Source organism: Chlamydotis macqueenii, chromosome 2 (genome assembly GCF_036417535.1).
Source record: "Chlamydotis macqueenii isolate bChlMac1 chromosome 2, bChlMac1.mat, whole genome shotgun sequence".
Lineage (NCBI taxonomy): Eukaryota > Metazoa > Chordata > Aves > Otidiformes > Otididae > Chlamydotis > Chlamydotis macqueenii.
This window is the reverse complement of record NC_141557.1, coordinates 16,808,843-16,828,596: the sequence shown is the minus strand read 5'-3', so window position 1 is coordinate 16,828,596 and position 19,754 is coordinate 16,808,843. Positions and strand designations below refer to the sequence as shown.

The following is a 19,754-nucleotide window of genomic DNA, read 5'->3' as shown; positions in this document are numbered from 1 at the left end:
AGAGATTCTCATATGAGATACTGGAAATTACCTCACTGGGAAGATTTCCCTAAATGTTTTAAAATATTTATGTACCATCTGATCAGGTACTTGCAAATGTAGAATTTGATTGGCAAGCAGAACAGGCATTAAAAAATGCTTTATACTTTACAATCAAAGCCACTGGTATTCTTTTCAGAGTCCTTAATCCATTTGTGTCTACATAATTCAAAGGTATTTACCACTTTCTCAGCCAGTGAACTCCTTCAGTTTTCTAATGAATCATATCTCTGCCAAACCTGGAATCTTTTATTGTGGAAAGGCAATATTTTGTTTTAAAGGCACTACAAGAAGAGTCAGTGTGTTGATTTCTTAAAATTTTCCTCTCTAAAACAATAAAATGCTTGAATACATTTTGTGGTTGCTTTAAAATTGTGAATTATTCTTACTAAAATGAGAGCTAACTCATCTGATATTTTAACAGTGTATTGACAATAAATTCAAATCTGATTTAATCTCCTGAAAAAAAAATCAACTTACATCACAAGTTCTAAATTCACTGGTGATTTACATTAACAATATTACCTAATTTATACTCCTGTGCATGAAGGCCAACATTATAGCATGCGAAGGTCTAATCTGGGGAACATTTGCCAAAAAGACACAGAAATCAAAGTAGAAAATTGGCCGAATATGAACTTTGAGGGCAATAGTGTGGCCAAACAGAATAATGAAAATCTCTGATGTTCAAATTGAGCTTACATAGAAACAGAGAAGTTATTTTACCAGTTTTAAGTATTCATACAGATATTACTGGAATACTGAACTCTATTCTGAAATATGTTAAAATTCAGTCCAAAAGAGAAGTTAAAAAATAAAAAATTCAGAACTGACATACAATACAATTAAAGAATTTAAAAGATTGACATTCTATCAGAGATTACACTTGCTTAGCTAATTAAAAAGACGGCTATGTGACAAGTAATTTGATTTTACTCAAAGAATAATGTATATGAGAAGAGTAACTTACATAGGGCTTTTCAGTTTACCAAGCAACAGTATCACACATGTAATTGCATACGATAAAGCTAGACAAACATTAGGCTACAAATAAGGTGTAAATGTTTTTATGGGGAAGGTATTTAACTACTGGAACAAGTTATGATGGCTCTAGTGGATTTTCCATCGCTGGAATTTTTTAGGTAAAGAGTCAGTGTTTTTCTAAAAGATATACTCTATTCCAAACAGAAATAAATTGAAGCAATATCTCTGGTTTGTATGAGCAAGGCTAGTCAGACTAGATCATTAAAACAACCTCTTCTAGTATTATAAGGTATGTACCTGTGATTATTTAACATGAGAATAGTGTCCAGTTTACAGGACTATAATCTTATTTAGGCTTTTTAAATATTGGCACATTACCTTTCTTCCAGCCCTGCAACTTCCCCTGTACCACAAGGCTTGTTGAAAACCAACATTCAGGAGGATATTAATTTAAATTCAGCAGTCTGAAAGCTAGCTGTTTAGTCTGAGCTAGTAATCGAGGTCCTTTCTATATTCAGTGGAGAAAACTAGGCACTTTCATGAGTCTACTCCTTCCAGATACCTTGGGCATCTATTTTCAGCTAGTACAAGTCTGCAGGTGCCTCTCTCTCTCTCTTTCCATTGACTACAGAAGGTGTCTTAGTTTAGACTATTTTAAACTCCATACCTAAAAGAGGCCAAAATTAGATGAAAGTAATTAATCCTTAATACTCCAAATATATTTTTCAACATCCCTGGATTCAAGTTAGTTAGATACACTAACTTAAAACATCTGGATTTAGTAGATCATGTTCAAAGTGTGCTTCAGTTACTGCTGGGCACGTAGTGTTTTATCACCACCACAGCTTATAAATGCATCTCATCTGTGTTTTTCTAGGAAGAGAATAAATTATTTTTAATAGTTCTTTCTTATTGCATTATTATGCAGATTTCCATCATTCCTATCTAATAATGAACTGGACTGTGCAGTCATTTAAACAAGTTCTCCACTGTGTTGGAATAGAATTCACCCCATTAAACATAGACAGCTACAATGTAGACGTGCAGATCTGAACTTTGAACCTGCATTCCCATTACAGCCAAGAGAGACCAGAAAATACTACCAGCAGAGACTGAGGTGCCACATCTTTGCATAAATGTCTAAATTAGGAGAGATGAAACACAATAAATAACCTATTCCTTTTCCTTCACTATTATAAGAATTTGGGTGACTAGTTCAGATGGGCATGTCCACAATGTAAACATTTAAAGATGAGTAATGACTTTGATGAATTTGGTTATTCCACAGCCTGATTCTAGGTGCTTATTTTTCCTTGTTCTTACTTGTTTTCATCACTTTAATAATCTCCTCAGAGGTCTCATTAGCTTCGTCATAAAAAACTGGCCTCAACTCTGTAAGTGATGAGGCCATTCAAACTTCCTAGGCCTTCTTTACACAGAAATAATAACAATATTCTGTAGAAACAAATCCTTTTTATCACTTACAAAGTCAGAAATTAACTTCCACAATAGCAGAAATTAACTTCCACAATAGATTACTTTTTATCTTTCTTCATTTGCAAAGTAAGAATGACCAAGAATAATCAGTTACATGCTTTTCACTTGCATATAATCTGAATCTTTTGAAATATCTAAGTCTTTCAGAAGGTATATTATGAGCAGTTTCATTAGTGCCTATACACACCACCATCCTCACTCACTCCCCAGAAGCATACCCCAATCTATAGCTTGCCAACAGAACCAAGAAAAGGTGTGACTGTAACACAGAGAAAGCATGGTATTAATGCATTGACAAGGTGACATGGTCTCTAGGAGAACTATTTAAATATTCTTTAAGGATCTTCAGATGACTTGAATTCTTCCTTTAAATCATGCTTAGACTCATCTTCTCACTACTAAAGTAGCTGCACTTCATCATCTGCCTGTGCCTTGCAGAACAGTCTTCCTACAATTAATCTTAAAAGAACACTACGATGAAAAAATATGTACTTTTTAGTGGACAGTTGGAGATCTTTTCACTAACAAGTCTGATTGTTCTAAGGTTTCTGCAGTCAACTATAGGCAGACATCTTTGTTCCTTTGCAACAGCTACATTTCAAGGGAGATTTTCTGCTGTTTCTGTGAAAAAATGTGGTGATGGCTGGATACTTCCAGTTGTCTGTGACTTTTTCTATTTCCATTCCCTCTAATTGTGACAGACTCCAAGTGTGAAGAATGTCGCCTGGTACTCCTGCTTATCTTGACTAGAACTTCCAATCTCCCACTGGATTTCTCTTCTCCCTTGGTTTGTGGACAGCTATCTCTAATCTTGAATTCAGGTTGATGCCTGTTCCTTAGTCTGATGTCTAAAAATTTCTCCTGCTTTCTAGTGCCTCACATGTCATTAGCAGGTCTTTGATAAAACAAATTTCTTTTCCAGCACAGTCATGAATTCTTACTTCAGAAAGAGGAAATATTTTCTGGTGTTTGGTAGAAAGAAAGCATTGATTCATCTGTCACAGGTCATAACCATTGTTCCATTCCCAGTCATAAGAATATTGAGTGTGGAACTGAACATGAAAGAAAAACTTAATAAACTGCCTTTCTAAACTTCCTCCAAAATCACCCTGTTTGTCTACTCAGAATTTCACATAGCAGCTGACATACACCAGTATTTTCCAACCTTGCTGTCACATAGCCTTGCTTGAGAAAACTGAACGTATTTTGGGTGCAGTTACAAATATGTCAAAACCTGGAACACTGGTTTTTTCTCACAACTGTGTGCATATAGCTGTTGGTTTGTGATTAGGAAATACTGTTTGCAGCAGTGGCAAAATGTGAAATATGATAATCTGGCTGAAATTACTTTCCCTGTATATTTTTATTCCTGGTTTCCTGGACAGAAACATGTGTATACACATTACGTAGTGAATGGTCAGCAAGTCAGATGCTTTAAGAAAGTCTCTGACCAACTGTTCAAGCACTCAGGAACTGTGTCATTCACACAGAGTAAATGTTTCCCTGAAGCATCAGACATTCTGTGCATGTGAATGTAGCACATGAATATGTGCTGAAGAACACCTGGGATTATGCATGTATTGCAACCTAGTGAGAACTACAGCAGCTGCGACATTAATCCAACTGGGCATGATTACTGAAACACCAGATATATGGTAAAAGGATGCAAAAAAATATCAAAGTAAGCCAGACAAAGTTTCCAGAGGCGAAAGTATTGGTCCTGGAAAAATCTATACATAACAACTCCTACATAAATATAAAGTATGCTTTCAGTCAACTGTTCACTGGAGAGGCTAGAAAAATGAAACACCCAGGCATTCTGTTATAACTGAGAAGCACGGTGCGAAGATACCCAATAGCACAGACACAGTGCTGCAACTACTGTCTCACCTGTGCCGGGCAGACCAACTGAATAGGCCAGGCAAGATTCCGCACTGTACTGACTTTTGCATCCGAGCAACTAAATCTCCTCCACCCACTTTCCTTGCCATCTGGGAATGCCTCTTTAGCCTTTCTGAAACTCCTGTAATTGATTCTTGATGATAATTCCAACAGTGCCACGATAGAAGTCAAGCTCATAAGCATTGGTGGATTGGCCAGTTGTGCCTTGAGCTGTCATAGTGTGTGTGTTGATTTGCTTAATAACCTGCTCAGCTAGCAACACAGAACAAAAGTACTTGGACTAGCACATCTGGAGAAACTATCATAGGTCCAACAGAACATATTTTCTCAGACTGCCCACCACACTTCACTTATATTGGCATCCTCACTAGATAGGAACCACTATGTCTCACTGGTCTGATATATCCTCCAAAAAGGTCTACTTGTTGCTTCACTTTGCTTTGCTGCTTTGCCATTCTAGGTATAACACAACATATAAGCATTAGAAAGCGGTTGGAAACAGCACAGAAGTATAACTGCTAATTAAACCAGGCTTTATTTAGGGTTAGAAACTCTAGATGACTATAGGTATCACCCTTTTGTGGGTGGGAGAATTCCATTCCATGAAAAATAGGGACAAAACCAAACTACACGCTTTTAAAAAAATCGATATGCCTATACTGCAGTCATAGTACTAGAATAAGGCAAACCATCTGACACTGAGCTCCATGCTACCAAAGCCAGACAGGTAAGAAAGCTCGAAATAGCTTGAGAGAGCTAGCTCTGATGCCCTCTCACTGCACTTTTGTCACTTTATGGCCTAGGGAGAACAAGTCTTTCACAGTTTGTTAACATGGATCTCTGAGCCATGTTAACTTTAACACACACAGTGACACTGGACTCTCTCTGGCTATATCCTAGTTGAAAGGCAAGTGCATTTTGCAATATGCCCTGCAGTCCTGATTCCCTATTGTTCATACATATTGCGGTTCCAGTTCTGCACCTGCTTTTTTTTTTTTCTTGACACAGAGCAGAATGTATGCATCCGGGTTTACTCGTAATGTGCAATCAGTATATGGCCAGGCTATGCACTTGGACATTGGAGGTGGGAACAGCTCCAGGGTCCTACTATTTAGACTTACCCATTTTATCAATTTGCCTTGTATTATGGGTTTCTTCAAGACTTAAAGGAATAAAGCTTTAATAACAGCTTCATTTAGACTTGTTATGTTAGAAAAATGCAATTATAAAATATCCGGATAATTAAAAATGCAGAAATATTATCAGTGAAGAATGTTTTTGTTTGTTTAGCTATAATTATTTTCATATTCTCCAGATTAAATATCAGTAGCATTTGTAATTATGCACTTCCATGAATATTCATAGAATCATAGAATGGTTAGGGTTGGAAGGGACCTTCAAAGGTCATCTAGTCCAACCCCCCTGCAAGGAGCAGGGACATCTCCAACTAGATGAGGTTGCTCAGAGCCCCGTCCAACCTGGCCAGGGTTTCCAGGGATGTTTCCAGGGATGGGACATCCAACACCTCTCTGGGCAACCTGTTCCAGTGTTCTACGACCCTCATTATAAAAAAATTTCTTCCTAATATCTAATCTAAATCTACTGCCTTCTATTTAAAAACCATTACCCCTTGCCCTGTCACAACAGGCTCTACTGAACAGCCTCTCCCCATCTTTCCTGTAGGCCCCCCTTGAGACGCTACAAAGTCTTCCTGGAGCCTCCTCTTCTCCAGGCTGAACAGCCCCCACTCTCAAGCCTGTCCTCATAGGAGAGGTGCTTCAGCCCTCTGATCATCTTCATGGCCCTCCTCTGGACCCAAGGAGGGTCCTCCCCCCAAAGACTGAGATCTTGTGAACTACAGAAGAGAATTAGTCAAACCTCATGGAATTTTTAAATACTTCAAGGTATGTGGGATAGCACTGCATCTCTTAGTCACATATATTTGTAGCCCTGACCTAAAATTCAAGTGAGTTTTCTGTTCATGGAATGCATATTTCATTTCTGAATGATATAGAGTGGAATTCAGACACTTTATCTTACACATCTCCCTAAGTATCTAAACAACAGAGTGTTTAAATCTGTTCCTCTGACAGTATTCCTTTTGAGATACCCATCTGACTAACTATAATGAAGAAGGCTTCTGCCATATTAGACAGGGTGACTATTTCTGGATACTGAATGGGAAAGCTCATTATCACAAATATGGCTGCTTTCCCTAATTGAATATGCCATGGGTATGGCTCAATAAAGTCCACAGAGAAGCTGAAGAATACTCCTTAATTATCAAAAGATAGTGAAGAAGTGGTTTGCAAAGATTAATCATTATATTCCTTATTTCCTATTATTTTCATTTTTTTCCATCTGATAGAAATCAGATGATCCAAATCACAGAATCATTTGAGTTGGAAGGTATCTCAGGAGGTCACCTAGTCCAATTTCCTAGTCAAAGCAGGGTCAACACTGAATTCAGATGAGGTTGCTGATGGCTTTGTCAAGTTAAGTCTAAATTCCCTTGGATGGAGATTCCACAGCCTCTCTGGGGAACTGTTGCAGTGCTTTGTTACCCACACGGTAGATTTTTTTTCCTTATATCCAGATGGAACCAATCAGATTTAATTTATGACCATTGCCTCTTATTCCCACTTCAGTAAAGAGCCTCCCTTTGTCACCTTGATAAATTTCTCTTAGATACTGGCAGGTTATTAGGCACCACTACCCAAAGGTGTTCTTTCTCAAAGGCAGACAAGCTCAGTTCCCTCACAAGTCATGTGCTTCAATCCTCAACCATCTTCGTGGCCCTCCACTGGACTTGGAGCCCAAGCTGAACATAGTACTCCTGATGAGATTTAATAAGGGCTAAGTCACTACCCCTGACCTACTGGCTATGCTCCTGCTAACCCAGCTCAGGATCCTGTTAGCCTTCATCACTCCCAGGGCACCCTACTTGCTTGTGTTCAGCTTGCCGAACCTACTCTCCAGATCCTTTTCAGCAGAACTGCTGCCCTGGCTGTTCATCTCAAAACAGACCAAATGCAGCTGCTTCCTGTTATATTACTAATGCACATCAGCTTATATGGTACAAATACATGTGTGTGCTGGCACATGTGATGAGATTTGGTCACATATCCTCTCATATGTTCAGGCCATCCAGCAGTTACGAGACAAGAGGCACTTCTGCTTAGGTTCTGTGATGGACCCATGTACGAACCCAAACTCAAACACTTGTCCACTGCATTACAAAAATACAAGTTTCTTATACACAAGAAGAGAAGTGCACCCTGGAGAAAAAGTTTAGTTGCAACAAACATAACCCAAGTTCCTTTATTTTGTAGTTTTGCTCTTCATCAGTTCACTTTTGTCTCCTTTAACATATTATAGTAATCTCAGAATATTGTGAATAATAAAAAAACTAAACACCTGTGATCTTTTTCTGTACAAGTGCAAATAATTTTTTTAATTAGTCTAAATATTTTAACTAGGAATGAAAAATAAAGATGAACCTAGACCAAGATGGAATTATTACAAAAGTATATAATCACCATCGGCTTTACATAGTATGTTCAGTGTGCTACAACTGAAAAAAGCTAAAATGGGCATAATAAAATGAATTAGAACAACAGATGACAGGAGGGCAGAAAATGGGTTGTGTTAGTTGAATGGAAAGATAAGCAACATTGAAAAGTCATCAGACACTAATTTCAAATTGAGAAGTAGTACAGTATATGTTCCTCTGTGCTGTGTAGCCAGTATAATGCAACTGTGATGGGCAGATGTTACCTTCCAGCACCGAAAGGGCAGCGGAGATCTGAGTCAGTCCAAGTACTGGCATTTAAACTGATTCTTTAAACAATTTTGAGCAATGGATCTTTTTAACACAACTACAGCTACAGATATATGTGTGATAATGCAGGATCATTAGACTATGCCAGAACTGAAACTGCTCACAATAAAGTGCACAATCATTAGTGCAGGCATAAAATCAACATTAATATCAATGCTACATCATAAGTCAACTCTGACTTTCAATACATTCACCTGAACATTAAGTAAAATGAAAAGTCTGCAAACAGTGAATCTTTCAGGAAATTTATTAAAAGTGAGAGCTTCTACAACCTTAATCTCTAAGGCCATAATCCTTACCTCTTCTGTCCCAAAGGAGTAACTCTATTGGCTTCAACTAGTGAGACAAAACTTTGCCAGAAAAATCTTTTTGAGAGAAAAATTCTTTCTAGAGTAAGGTCTTTGCAGAATGTGCTCATACTTAACTCCTAAAGTGAGATTTTTTATAAGTAAATGCAGAATTCACTGAAACAGCTCCAGGTAAACTAAGCCTTTGTATTATTCTATCTTAATTTGTTCCCAAATCCAGCCACGCTTAGTTCCTAGGTGACTTTCTGCCATACTAGGCAACTATCCATTAAGATAACCCAAGTTCTTTTGCAAAAGTCACTTGAGAATGACAAAATGCTGATGTGACATCACTACCAGCCTAGGTCAGAGTCAAGTGAAGTACTCTAGAGTTCTGTGTTCACATCATATTTCCATTCCTAATAACCACCTAGCTGTAATATCTTTAGCACTGAAATACTGTTCCCTAATTCACTACTTAATTAAACATTTCAAGGATAAAGTTCAGAAAATTTGAGGTACAAAGCAGTATTCAAGACTATTTAAAATGAAAGATCTTTCCTTTTTACCCTGCCGAAGCCCTTCAATAATCCAAACTCCAAATACGGAAAACATTCCACCTCACCTTCACCACTCCATTTTCATGCATGGTGATGCAGTTGTTGGGATCCTCTGAAAGATGATATAGAGCCTGAGCTGTAGCTCTATGAAGTGATGGATCATTTGTCTTCAAGTAACGTACTAAAGGAGCTACAGCCTTGGTCTCTCCAAAGGTAACTCTATTGCTCCCCCACATGCAACACTGGGAAATGGCCTCTGCTAAGTGACACCTTAATTTGTTATTGTGCTGAAGAAGGAAAAGCATAATAAATTAAAGACAACATAATATAATAAAAATTTCATAGGAAAGCAGAATTGTATTCTCAAATATCTTTAAGGCATCCCAATTTAACTGCAGTACAACTACAAACTGTAAGGCATGGAGCTAGCAGTCCCTTATTCTCTTTGTAGGAAGTGCTGTGAATTTTTATATTAGTTCAAAGGTGCTTTTAGACTGACTGGAAATCAGATAAGATCAGCATTAAAATGTAACATATAGCTCCATCATTGAGATTCTTTGCATGGTTCAGATTTATTGCTCTCTCGACCCTTCATGCTTTTTTCATACAAGTTGCATCTCTCAAAAGCAACAGTGACTATTAAAATGAAGCTCAGCTTCCAAAGCAATTTTAGTACTGGCCACAGAGTGTTTTCATGTCCAATACACATCTGATAAAGAAGGGATTCTACAGCTCTTCCTTGTAGCTGCTACAAAATCTACCACTCTTGTCATAACCTTTTAGTTGGGTATAATGCAGTGTGACATAAGAAACTTGTATACTTAGTACAATGTTTAGAAGTTACTTACTGTGTTTGCTAGTTTGGACAACAGAGGAACGACTCCATGATCTGTTATAACAGCTAAATTTTCTTCATCTTTAGCTATATTTGTAATTGCTGCACATACACTTGCTAAAACTTCTTTGTTCTTTGATTTTAGCAAATTGACTATCAGTTCCAAGCCACCAACAAATGATCGAACCATTTCCCCAGCATCCTAAATGAGAACCAAAAGAAACATTATTTTAAAATATTCAATCTGTATTTATATAAATGTTAAAAAAACCCCAGATTGACATGACATAATTATTCAAAACTGCAGCTATTGCTGTGTTGCTTTCCCCAAGAAATATGGTTAACTCATAACTCAGAGATCTCTTGATTGACATATGAGAGTTAGACTGTTTTACATACCGTCATCTAGGCAGAAATCCAATGCCTAAATAAAGTTATCCAGTGTCATTTTAGATACCACAGGGTATTCTTTACAGCCTCAAGCTGTCACTTCAGCAGGGTGCAAGTCTCCCTTATCTGCTCTATCATACTTGCCAGGAGGGTGCCTCACATACCTTGGGGCATCTAAACCAGCAATAGACACCCCGGTTCATGCTCTCATAAAGTCTTCCATTTCCTACATTAAGTCTGACAGCTAAGACAAAGGAGTGGTAATATAATTTTCTTATATCAATGCAAATGAGTGTTCAGGACTTAAGAGGGGATATTACCCAAGTCATGACAGCAACTGTGGGAGAACCATGATGCACCTCAGACAATGAACAATTAACGTAAAATGTGACTAAAGGACACAAACATGACTCTGGAAAAATGTCTACGTATGCTCTTAAAAAAGAAACAGAAAACCAAAGAGTGTGCCTTGACCTTTAATACAGTATACTGATCTGGTCCAGCTTCTCCATCTTGAAAAATTTATAATAATATTAGAAGAGGTTTAGAGAAAGATGACAAGAATAATCAAAGCTAGGGAACTACTCTGTAGAAGCAATGACTAACCAACTACGACACTCAGGCTATAAAAGAGAAAAACGAGAAGCGGTATGATAGAGGTGTATAGAATCTTGAGTAGAATGGAAAGAGCACACAGGGATCACTTTTCTAGGAAAATACCTGGGAGCATGAGATGAAAGTAGTGAGTGGTATGTTCAGAATAAAACAAAGTTATTTTTAAACAAAGCATTGTTAAAATGTTGAAGTCCTTGGGGCAGGATTGCAGTGGCTGTTAGAAGTTTACATGTAAGAAATCAACTAGAAAAATTCACAGAAAAAAAAATCCATTAAGGGTTATTCAACATAAAAGTATTCCCTCTGATTTAGAAAGTTCCCGAACCACAGATTTCTTGAAGATGAGAGAGCATTCTGGGGAGGGGAACTGCAGCTAAAAGTTTGCCCTGTTCTTCTACCTTTCCTTAGGCATCCCTTGTGGGCTAGTATGAGAAATGGAATACTGTCGGTGAAACTTTTGTCTGACACAGCATTGGCCATTCTCATCCTCCTGTTTATTAGTTAACTCAAATTATCAAGCATCTGTTTACCTGTCAATGTGTAAACCAGAGAAAACCAGCAGTTTTGGCACTGTGAGACTGAACTAATGGGTATGGAATTCATCTGGTTGCCTCAAGCAAAGAGGAACTGACAGTATCTGATAAAGCCACATGCAGCATACAGTACTTCATGTACCCTTAAAAGTGCACAGGTATAAATCTAAGTTTCGTTTACGCATAAGTTTTTAACCGATTAAGTTACATAGTCACTGACCCATGCTATACACCAAGATTCACTGCACTCCATTAAACTGAGATGCTTGAAAAGAAATGTATCTCTTTCTTTGGTTACATGTTCTACCATGTAAGATTACATTATTTTAGACAATCTCTATTCAGTTTCCTCATAGATAGAAACAAAGCCAGATTAGAAAAACATCTATGTCTTTGAATATTTTTTTACATGTTTATTCAATCTGTGGGTAACTAAGCAACATTTTCCCAATGACCATCTGGAAGGGGTTCTCAGGATGGCTAGTTATACAGAGCCTGAAAGACAACACTGCAAAATGCAGAAGCATTTTCAGAAACTTCATTGTAAACATAATAATTAGCAAAGGGGTAGATGGAACTTCAAGTACCTAACCTGAGAATATCAAGTATTGCAATGTAATCTGGAGAAATCACATTTTCTACTTAAATGGGCCCATCAGTTACTTTAGTTGAGTGGACCTCTATACTAAGCTTAGATATTTGTGTTTATCAGTACTTCTTTGTAAAATCTATAATCCAGTCCCACATTTTTTGCTATATTTTCAACCTTTCAGATATGGATCTGGAAAGATAAGTAGTTATCTTAAAGTTCTTTGTCCAATGAACATAGAAATTATGAACTGACTCAATTGTGGCTAACTTAAGGATTTCTGCAGAAACATAAGAAATGAACTATTGATTATGAAAGAGATACATGTCAGAAACCACTGTGGGCAAGAACTTCAAGTGTTTTCTGATGGTCATCTAATTTTTATTGAACTATCTACTAAAAGTGTGCCATTAGTGCCCAGATCATACCCTTCACAAAGGGTAATGAAAATAGGAACTGAAAATAGGTCAAAGGAGATTCTTGGTGACATCAGGGTGGCACGTCTACAGGTGGCATTGGATGGCCTGGTGTCAAACTGTTACTACACTGGAAATAGAGTAAAAGTGACCGATCAAATGGTCAGCAGTGACTCTGCTGAAGAAATTTTAGCCTATGCACCTCAGTGATGGTAAATGTGCAGAAATGGGAAGAAAAGTCTGCAAGTGGAATTTCTTTTATTTGCGTCCTTCAAGAGGTCAATGGGAGAATTTTGAATAAAACCCACCAGACACTCTCCTGAAATCCTTTTGGACTGAACGGTCTTAGGACTTAATGAAAGTGCAAATATGGATAGTATGAACTCTCCTAGGGCTAGGGAGTGACCCTGAGACCAAGAATGGTTTTGATTACATTCATTTATTTTGGGGGGCTGATTTATGAACGGAGTAGGGTCCAACTGTATTGTGTTAGCTTTGCAGAGCGAATCCATCAAATTGCTCATGGACTTGGCAAATATAAATTCCAGAAGATGCTGCAGCTAATACTTTTTAGTGCTGGGTCCAAATGCCAAACAGAATTCTTAGCTGTGATGTTTCCTTCTCACAGAAAGCAAAAGCAGTGGGTAGGCCCATCAGGGATGAAACATTTTCCACCGCTGGCAATTCCTGAGATTGCAAGGGAGAGGTAAAAGCCATATAGTCTGAGGGTCAAAACAAGAAGCCGCAGCATGTGGAAAAAGGGTAGCATCCAAGAGCAAACTTTGTGCTGAATTACAGAAATTAAAAGAGGATCTAAATGTTTATGCAGAAGAATAAAAGTTTGTGACTCAGAAAAGCAGCTAAGAGAAACAGAGAAGGAAGGGCAGTGCTCTGCCACTTCTATTACCATGTGAGCTGCATGTGAAGAGAGGTGCCTTACAGCGTGTTTCCCATGGATATACTACCATAAAAGTTTCTCTCTCATTGCTAGCATATATGTACCGCAATGTAAATGTATCTACAGACAATAACCTGAATAAAACCAATATTTATTGACATAAGATTTCATGTCTGTCTTGAAATTTTAAAATTTGACCAAAGGCAGTAGATAATGGGTTACAGAGAAGATTTCTACACAGAAATTTCTTACCTACACATATTAGACGGCTAGACAGCTAAATGTGCAGACACAGGAGAAGGAAGTAAAACGAGATATTTCAAACTTACTTCAGTTCCTTGAAACTTACTACAGAAGTGTGCATTACTTTGTATCTAAATATTGGCTCAACAAGTGAGAAAGGCTTCTGTTCAACAGGTAAACTCTACAGTAAAGTGTTTTAAGATTTGAAAGGGGCTCTGCTATACATGAAAATGATTCTGCTTTTCTGTGTGGTCCAGATATCTGCATATTATTATTCATGCTCTTGAAAGATGTTTCATGGAGAGATAAGATAATCTGTATCTCATCCTAATGAATTAATATGTACATTTTCTATTTTCCTACTTGTACATATTTTCTTTCCAGGTGATCATAATCCTACTTGTTAATTTATCTTTTGACAAGCTTATATTTTCCACATTTTGTAAAGGGGTACAGTCCTATTAAACAGATGGACTAATACATAAACAAGCCAGCAGTAAGTAAAAGAAAAGAGTTTCAATAATTGTCTCTGAAACCAGCTAAACACAAGGACAGAACCTTCTACCAGTGATGAAAAGCAGAGGGAAACTGCAGAAACCACATGTCAGGAAAGTTTCCCAAATGTGATTGTGGGTGTGGTCTGGTGGTCTGTGAAAGACAAAGAGAAAAATAAAGAAGCGAGAAATCTGAAGAACAACGAGCAGAAAGAAGGACAGAAATAAGAGCTTTAAAATCTGTTACGTTGCATACAGCATCTTTTTTTTTTCCCCAATAAATTTAAACAACAAATGCAATCTTTTTTTTTGGTAATATTTAGCAAAACCACACACTTCATTTGTACAGTAAATGTCTACTTTTTTTTTTAACTGAAAGATGTATATTTATTATATACAATTTCCATACTTTAAAGATATGCAAAGAATAAATTATATGAAGTTGTGCCTGTGATTGTGGAGGTCTGGATTTAATTCTTTTGAATCTATGTTCTTTGAGTATACTCACATTAATGATCAGATAGCTGTTTATACTATGAAGTCTAAAGTAATTTCTGTTATTTCAGTCACCAAATTCTCTTGGGCATTTTAATCTATCCTCATTTTTGTAACAGAAGAGAAGAAAAAACACCTATAACATGTCTTTGATAATCTTTATGCACTTCTTGTTTCACATAGGAAAAAAATGCAATATTTAAATTTAATCAACACACAACATTTTTTTCTGAGACTTAACCCAACAGGTTTGTCATTTCCAGCTATTAGTGTGTGATAAGCTTTCATATCTACCTGTAGTCCTTAAACTTCGCTGTAGCAATCTAAATGTCTCAGTTTCGAAGTCTGGGTAGTTTACTATTGGGTAATAACACGATTTTGATATTGAACTCGAAATGAGAAGTGTTCCATTTCCAGCCCAAGACTACATTTACACTTCAGGATATACTGCAAACTCTGATCTATTAATATAGCCATTAAACTACATTTACTTTCTTTAATGTTACATATGAAGTTATTCAACAAACTTCAAGTATTTTGAAAAGCTTAGAGAACATCTGAGGATACAGCTAAACAAAACACAACTTTAAAGAAAAGAGGAATGCATTTAAGTGAATTTAGCTAATTTACCTGCTCCGCCCCTTACCTATTGTGACAAAACCTTACTTCTTAGTTGTCCTGACTACTTAGTCAGGAAAAGAGAAATTGTATGGTAAGAATAAGAATACAGCCTAAAAAACAGCCTTCATAGATCTAAGTACTGATAAAATCACTCCCACCGATAAGCAATAAAATAGATAATTTTACTGTATCAATCTGAATGCATGTGTTAATGATAGGCTAAATGCTTCTGTTTTAACAATAAAATTTCCTGAGCTGAACAAAGCAAGAGGCCAAACACAAAGACCTTTAAAGAAGCAATACAAATATTTTTAAAAATTGGGGACAGAGAAGTAAGAACATTTTTCTGTATTAACAGGAAATATCATCATTATAATAACTTTTTATGTGATATTTAACCTGAGGTGACAGATATGAAGAAATACAGATTGCTAAACTATATTTTAAGTGGCTGAAGAAGATGGGAAGAGACAACAGGATCTTTCATGACTTCATATGACCACATCTTCTAACTACTGGGCAGCAAAGTTTTTATCCTCAGAAAGTACGATCAATATTATTTTAAAATTGGATTCAAAGGGAGGAGTTTGCAACCTCAAGTAAACCCCGACTCCCCCTTCCCCACATCTGGTGTAGATGCTCAGGCCAGCGAAGTTACCTGCTGTGCTAATAAAAGCCTCATCCTACTACTCTTTAATCACATATTTTCATCTTGTTGAATGGCATTACTATTAATAAAATTTAGTTAACTTTCCCTTTTCACTTATTTCTAAATTGGCTTCTGCCAAGAGCAGAAATACTGTGAAATAGACCAGCTTTACACTTTTTTTTTTTTAATTAGGAACAGAAAGCATTACAATATTTGCAGAAAGACAGATTTGGAAAAAAATCAGTTGATCTTTGCAGTATTTACAAAAGGAGAACATTTGGGATTTTTGAGTTCTCTTGTCATCATATTGTACGTTTCTTTGTGGTTATTTTCATTAAGTAAATAAAGTTCATCAGTCTTAAGTTAAGACATACAGTTCTTGTAAAAGAACTACTGAATTCTTTTGTAACTGGATTCCTTTCTTATTTCTTCCAAAGTGAATATTGCTTTCTTTATTTGAAAGATTTAAAGCTAAACACCATACTACAAAACACATTGTGTTTATCTTTAAAAATACTCCACTTGAAAGATAAAAGTTTCTCCACTAAAAACAAGTAGTATTTCACTCTTAGAACATCTTTAAAAGCTTAAGGTGTCAAAGCTAATTTGTCAAATTGAATTGCTTTTGCCTAAAAAAGTGATGGTATGGCTGTGTAAATAAACTTCAGTTATCAAGAATCATCTTTAAAATACCTTTTCTTTAACAAAGGAGGCTGTCCATTTCCATCCCCTATTGCCAACTGAATAACTTATCCTAATGCACAACCTGATATAAAATTCAAAATAAAGAAATGCAACAGATACATTTCTATAGCTGTTTAGTGAAAAAGTGAAACACACTTTTTATAATGAAGTTTCTATTCATTTTTCTTATTAAAAAACTGAATGGTATTATTAACCAAATTACTTTCTATTTAAAGGCTAATTTTATTCCTGTCTATACAGCTGAGGAAGCTTCCACTGTAGCAGAACTGATGAAGAAACACTTTGTAAGGTGAAACTACTTCACTACATCTCACAAGTCGTCTTCTGTGTTGCAAAAATGCAATGTGTTAGGAAAAAAATAGCAGACAATCAACATGGATTTGCCTGTCCTCCTCACCTCACTGAAGCAGCTAAAGCCAGAGCAGCAAAGTAGAGTAGCTTTAACATGGCTCCAATGCTACTCTGTAGCCTGGAAGAGCAGAATTCCTTACCCCGGCTCTTCATGAATTTGATCATCGCACAGTTAAATACTTGGCAAGTATATCGCTATTGATAGTTTCAAGAAACAAAAGCAAAGTCCATTAGCCAAGCATACAGCCCAAGAAAGCACGCGATGTGTGTTCCCTAAAAGATGGTGGGGAGGAAAAAAAGTCTACAGTCATTCACACAACTTCTGGTAGTCCTTTTGTCTATTGTTTTCCTTACTTTTCAGTCTGGCAGACTACACCTACTATTCCTTGCCATCCTCACAACTCTCACTGAAGTTCAGTCCTGGGTAAATGCCAAAATCCTAATTTTTTTTTCACAGAAGCAATGAAACTACTAATATCAAAGTCCTTTGAAACCACAGTAGAGAAAACATCATGATTTGCTTTAGATTATTTTGAAAAGCATTTTAATAATGGAAGCATGAGAAACAGATAACACTGAATAACTGCAAAAGCTAAACATTGTTTGCATTGGTTTTGGATTGAATTGAATCCAAATAAGTGTCTAAGAAAATGTCTTATAATTACTAATATGTTTAAAAGATAGTTATCACTAATATGTAGTTTAATATTGTAGAGATGCAAGACTGGAATGTTCTGAGGACACTCTAGGTAAACAATCAATGCAGTGACAACACAAACTAATAAATTGTTTTAACAATTATTGTTTGTGTCTCTGCAACTCTGGCATGGTTCCATAAATTAAAGTGTTATATGAGAAAGCAATCATATTGTACCACTTACCATTAGAGACCACTGAGAATCTGAACAAGTATGAAGTATAAAATATGTTATAGTTCAATCGAAAGCTTCTGTTCTAGATAAAATGATTGCTTGAAATTTTCTGGTTTATATTACTCAGCAAATCAGACACAATGATCTCTGTGCTCTTTTCTTGCCTTAAAATCTATGGAAGTCTCATGCAGCAAGTGAGAGGGTAAAGATGGGGAAAAAAGTGAGACGGACAAGAAGGAAAAACAAAGAAGAGATGAAAAAGAAAAATTGTGAGGACAATGGGGCTTAAACTTTTTATAGATTTTAAAAATCCAATTAGCAAGTCTAATTTAAAAGTATGAAAGCTACATGACAAGCTGTTGACTAGCATGTGTAGCTATTATAAACTAAGTTACAATGAAAGCTGGTCAAATATTTTCCAGTGGAACAGTATTCCATCAGAAAATGCTAATGGAATGGAACCAAAACCTTCCATAAGAACACAACGACTTCTTGAAAAGTTTTGACAGAAACCAGGCAGAAAGGCAGGCTAAATTACCAACGTGCCTCTTCATCTTTTCTCTTGTCAGCCAGATGGCTGGTGAGCAGCCTGCCAGGCTGCTTGGCTTCTGATTTTTGCAGAATCCCTGACTCCTTGCCTGATGGGCTGCCAAACAGCTGGAAAGCCAGGTCTCCAGGAGCTCCTAAGCTTTTTGGCTTCTTATGGTCTCCAAGCTTTCAGGCAGCTGCTTTGCACAGAACCTAGGACCTGAGGCTTCACAATGAGGGAGATACGGGTTAGGCTCTTAGTTGCCTTCTGCTTTCAGGTTATGTGTTTTACAAGAACTGGACTCCTATATTTGTAGACATTAAGGACCTCAGGGCAATTTATGGCAATTCATTCAGGATCTCTAGGGTAACATATCTATAGTAGCCTCAAACTCCTAATGACAGTTGGTTCACTAAACTTTTAGGCATCTTGTGTCAAGAATAATTGGATAGACTGGTTCTGCATGCAACCTGGCAAGCATGGCAGCCAGCTATGGATTCACCAAGTCACGTGTGACTTGCTGAGCTTCCTAAATCTCCAAGGACCCTGGTGTTCTGGAAGGGTTGAAGGGCAACCCAAAAATTCCCTTTTGTCTCTCTTATAGGACTCTCTTGAAGCTGAGGTCATAACAAATGCTTAGAAGTTGGAAAGTCAATCTCCAGACACTGGAGATTAAAAACTGCATAAAAATATAGAGAAGTAGGTTTGATTTATGTTAAAAATTATAATATCTAGAGAAAACAAATAGGAAAATGGAAAGAGAGCGGTAAGATCACTAAGTTTGAACTGCCAGCGTTTCTGCATAGAATTGCAAAAAACCTAGCAAGGAAAACAAAGAAACTGGAAAATGCTGTACATACTCAAGCAGGGAATTTTGACATTATAGGCTTAACCAAAGAATGTATTGGTACTACTTAAGTAAAATTTTTAAAATACAAAACAAATGAACAGTGGGCATTATGGGGCACGACTGATCTTTATACACTACAGTTTTAAATTAGTAAACTGTGTAAACAAAGCATCTTAATTCATTTAAAACAGTAAATAATTTTATTTGTTAAATACCAGAAGAATTTCCAAGTTCAACTACCCTTCCTTGTTACTTTTAATAAAGAAATTTTCTCTGTGGTTTTATACATACGGTTACATTAAAATTTCCATAACAAGCAAAATCCGTGTAAGAATCCTAAATAGCATGGGTCATCAGCAGCATATTTTCCATCTACAGGTTAACTCCAGACTGCTGGCTCCAGTAGGATTCACTTCCTTAGTATATAATATTTTTGCAAGAAGGCCACTTGACCTTCACACATACCCATCTCATGACCCTTCCCTCTTAAACCTTGTTCAGTTTTGGTTTTGTTATTTTTTTTGTGTGTGTCAGCATGGACATTCTCTTTCTCCATATG

The 19,754-nt window shown here is 36.7% G+C and overlaps 1 protein-coding gene across 1 annotated transcript in view; it reads right to left on the bottom strand.

The window, feature by feature from the left end:
• The window catches only part of LOC104474489 (outer dynein arm-docking complex subunit 2), a 75,031-nt gene that overhangs the window by 15,255 nt on the left and 40,022 nt on the right, over nt 1–19,754 (bottom strand). The window contains exons 10-11 of the mRNA XM_086741600.1: nt 9,959–10,147; nt 9,176–9,397 (exon numbers count right to left, since the gene is read on the bottom strand). Of these exons, the coding sequence (XP_086597726.1) occupies nt 9,176–9,397; nt 9,959–10,147 (411 nt within the window). The remainder of the gene's footprint in view (nt 1–9,175; nt 9,398–9,958; nt 10,148–19,754) is intronic.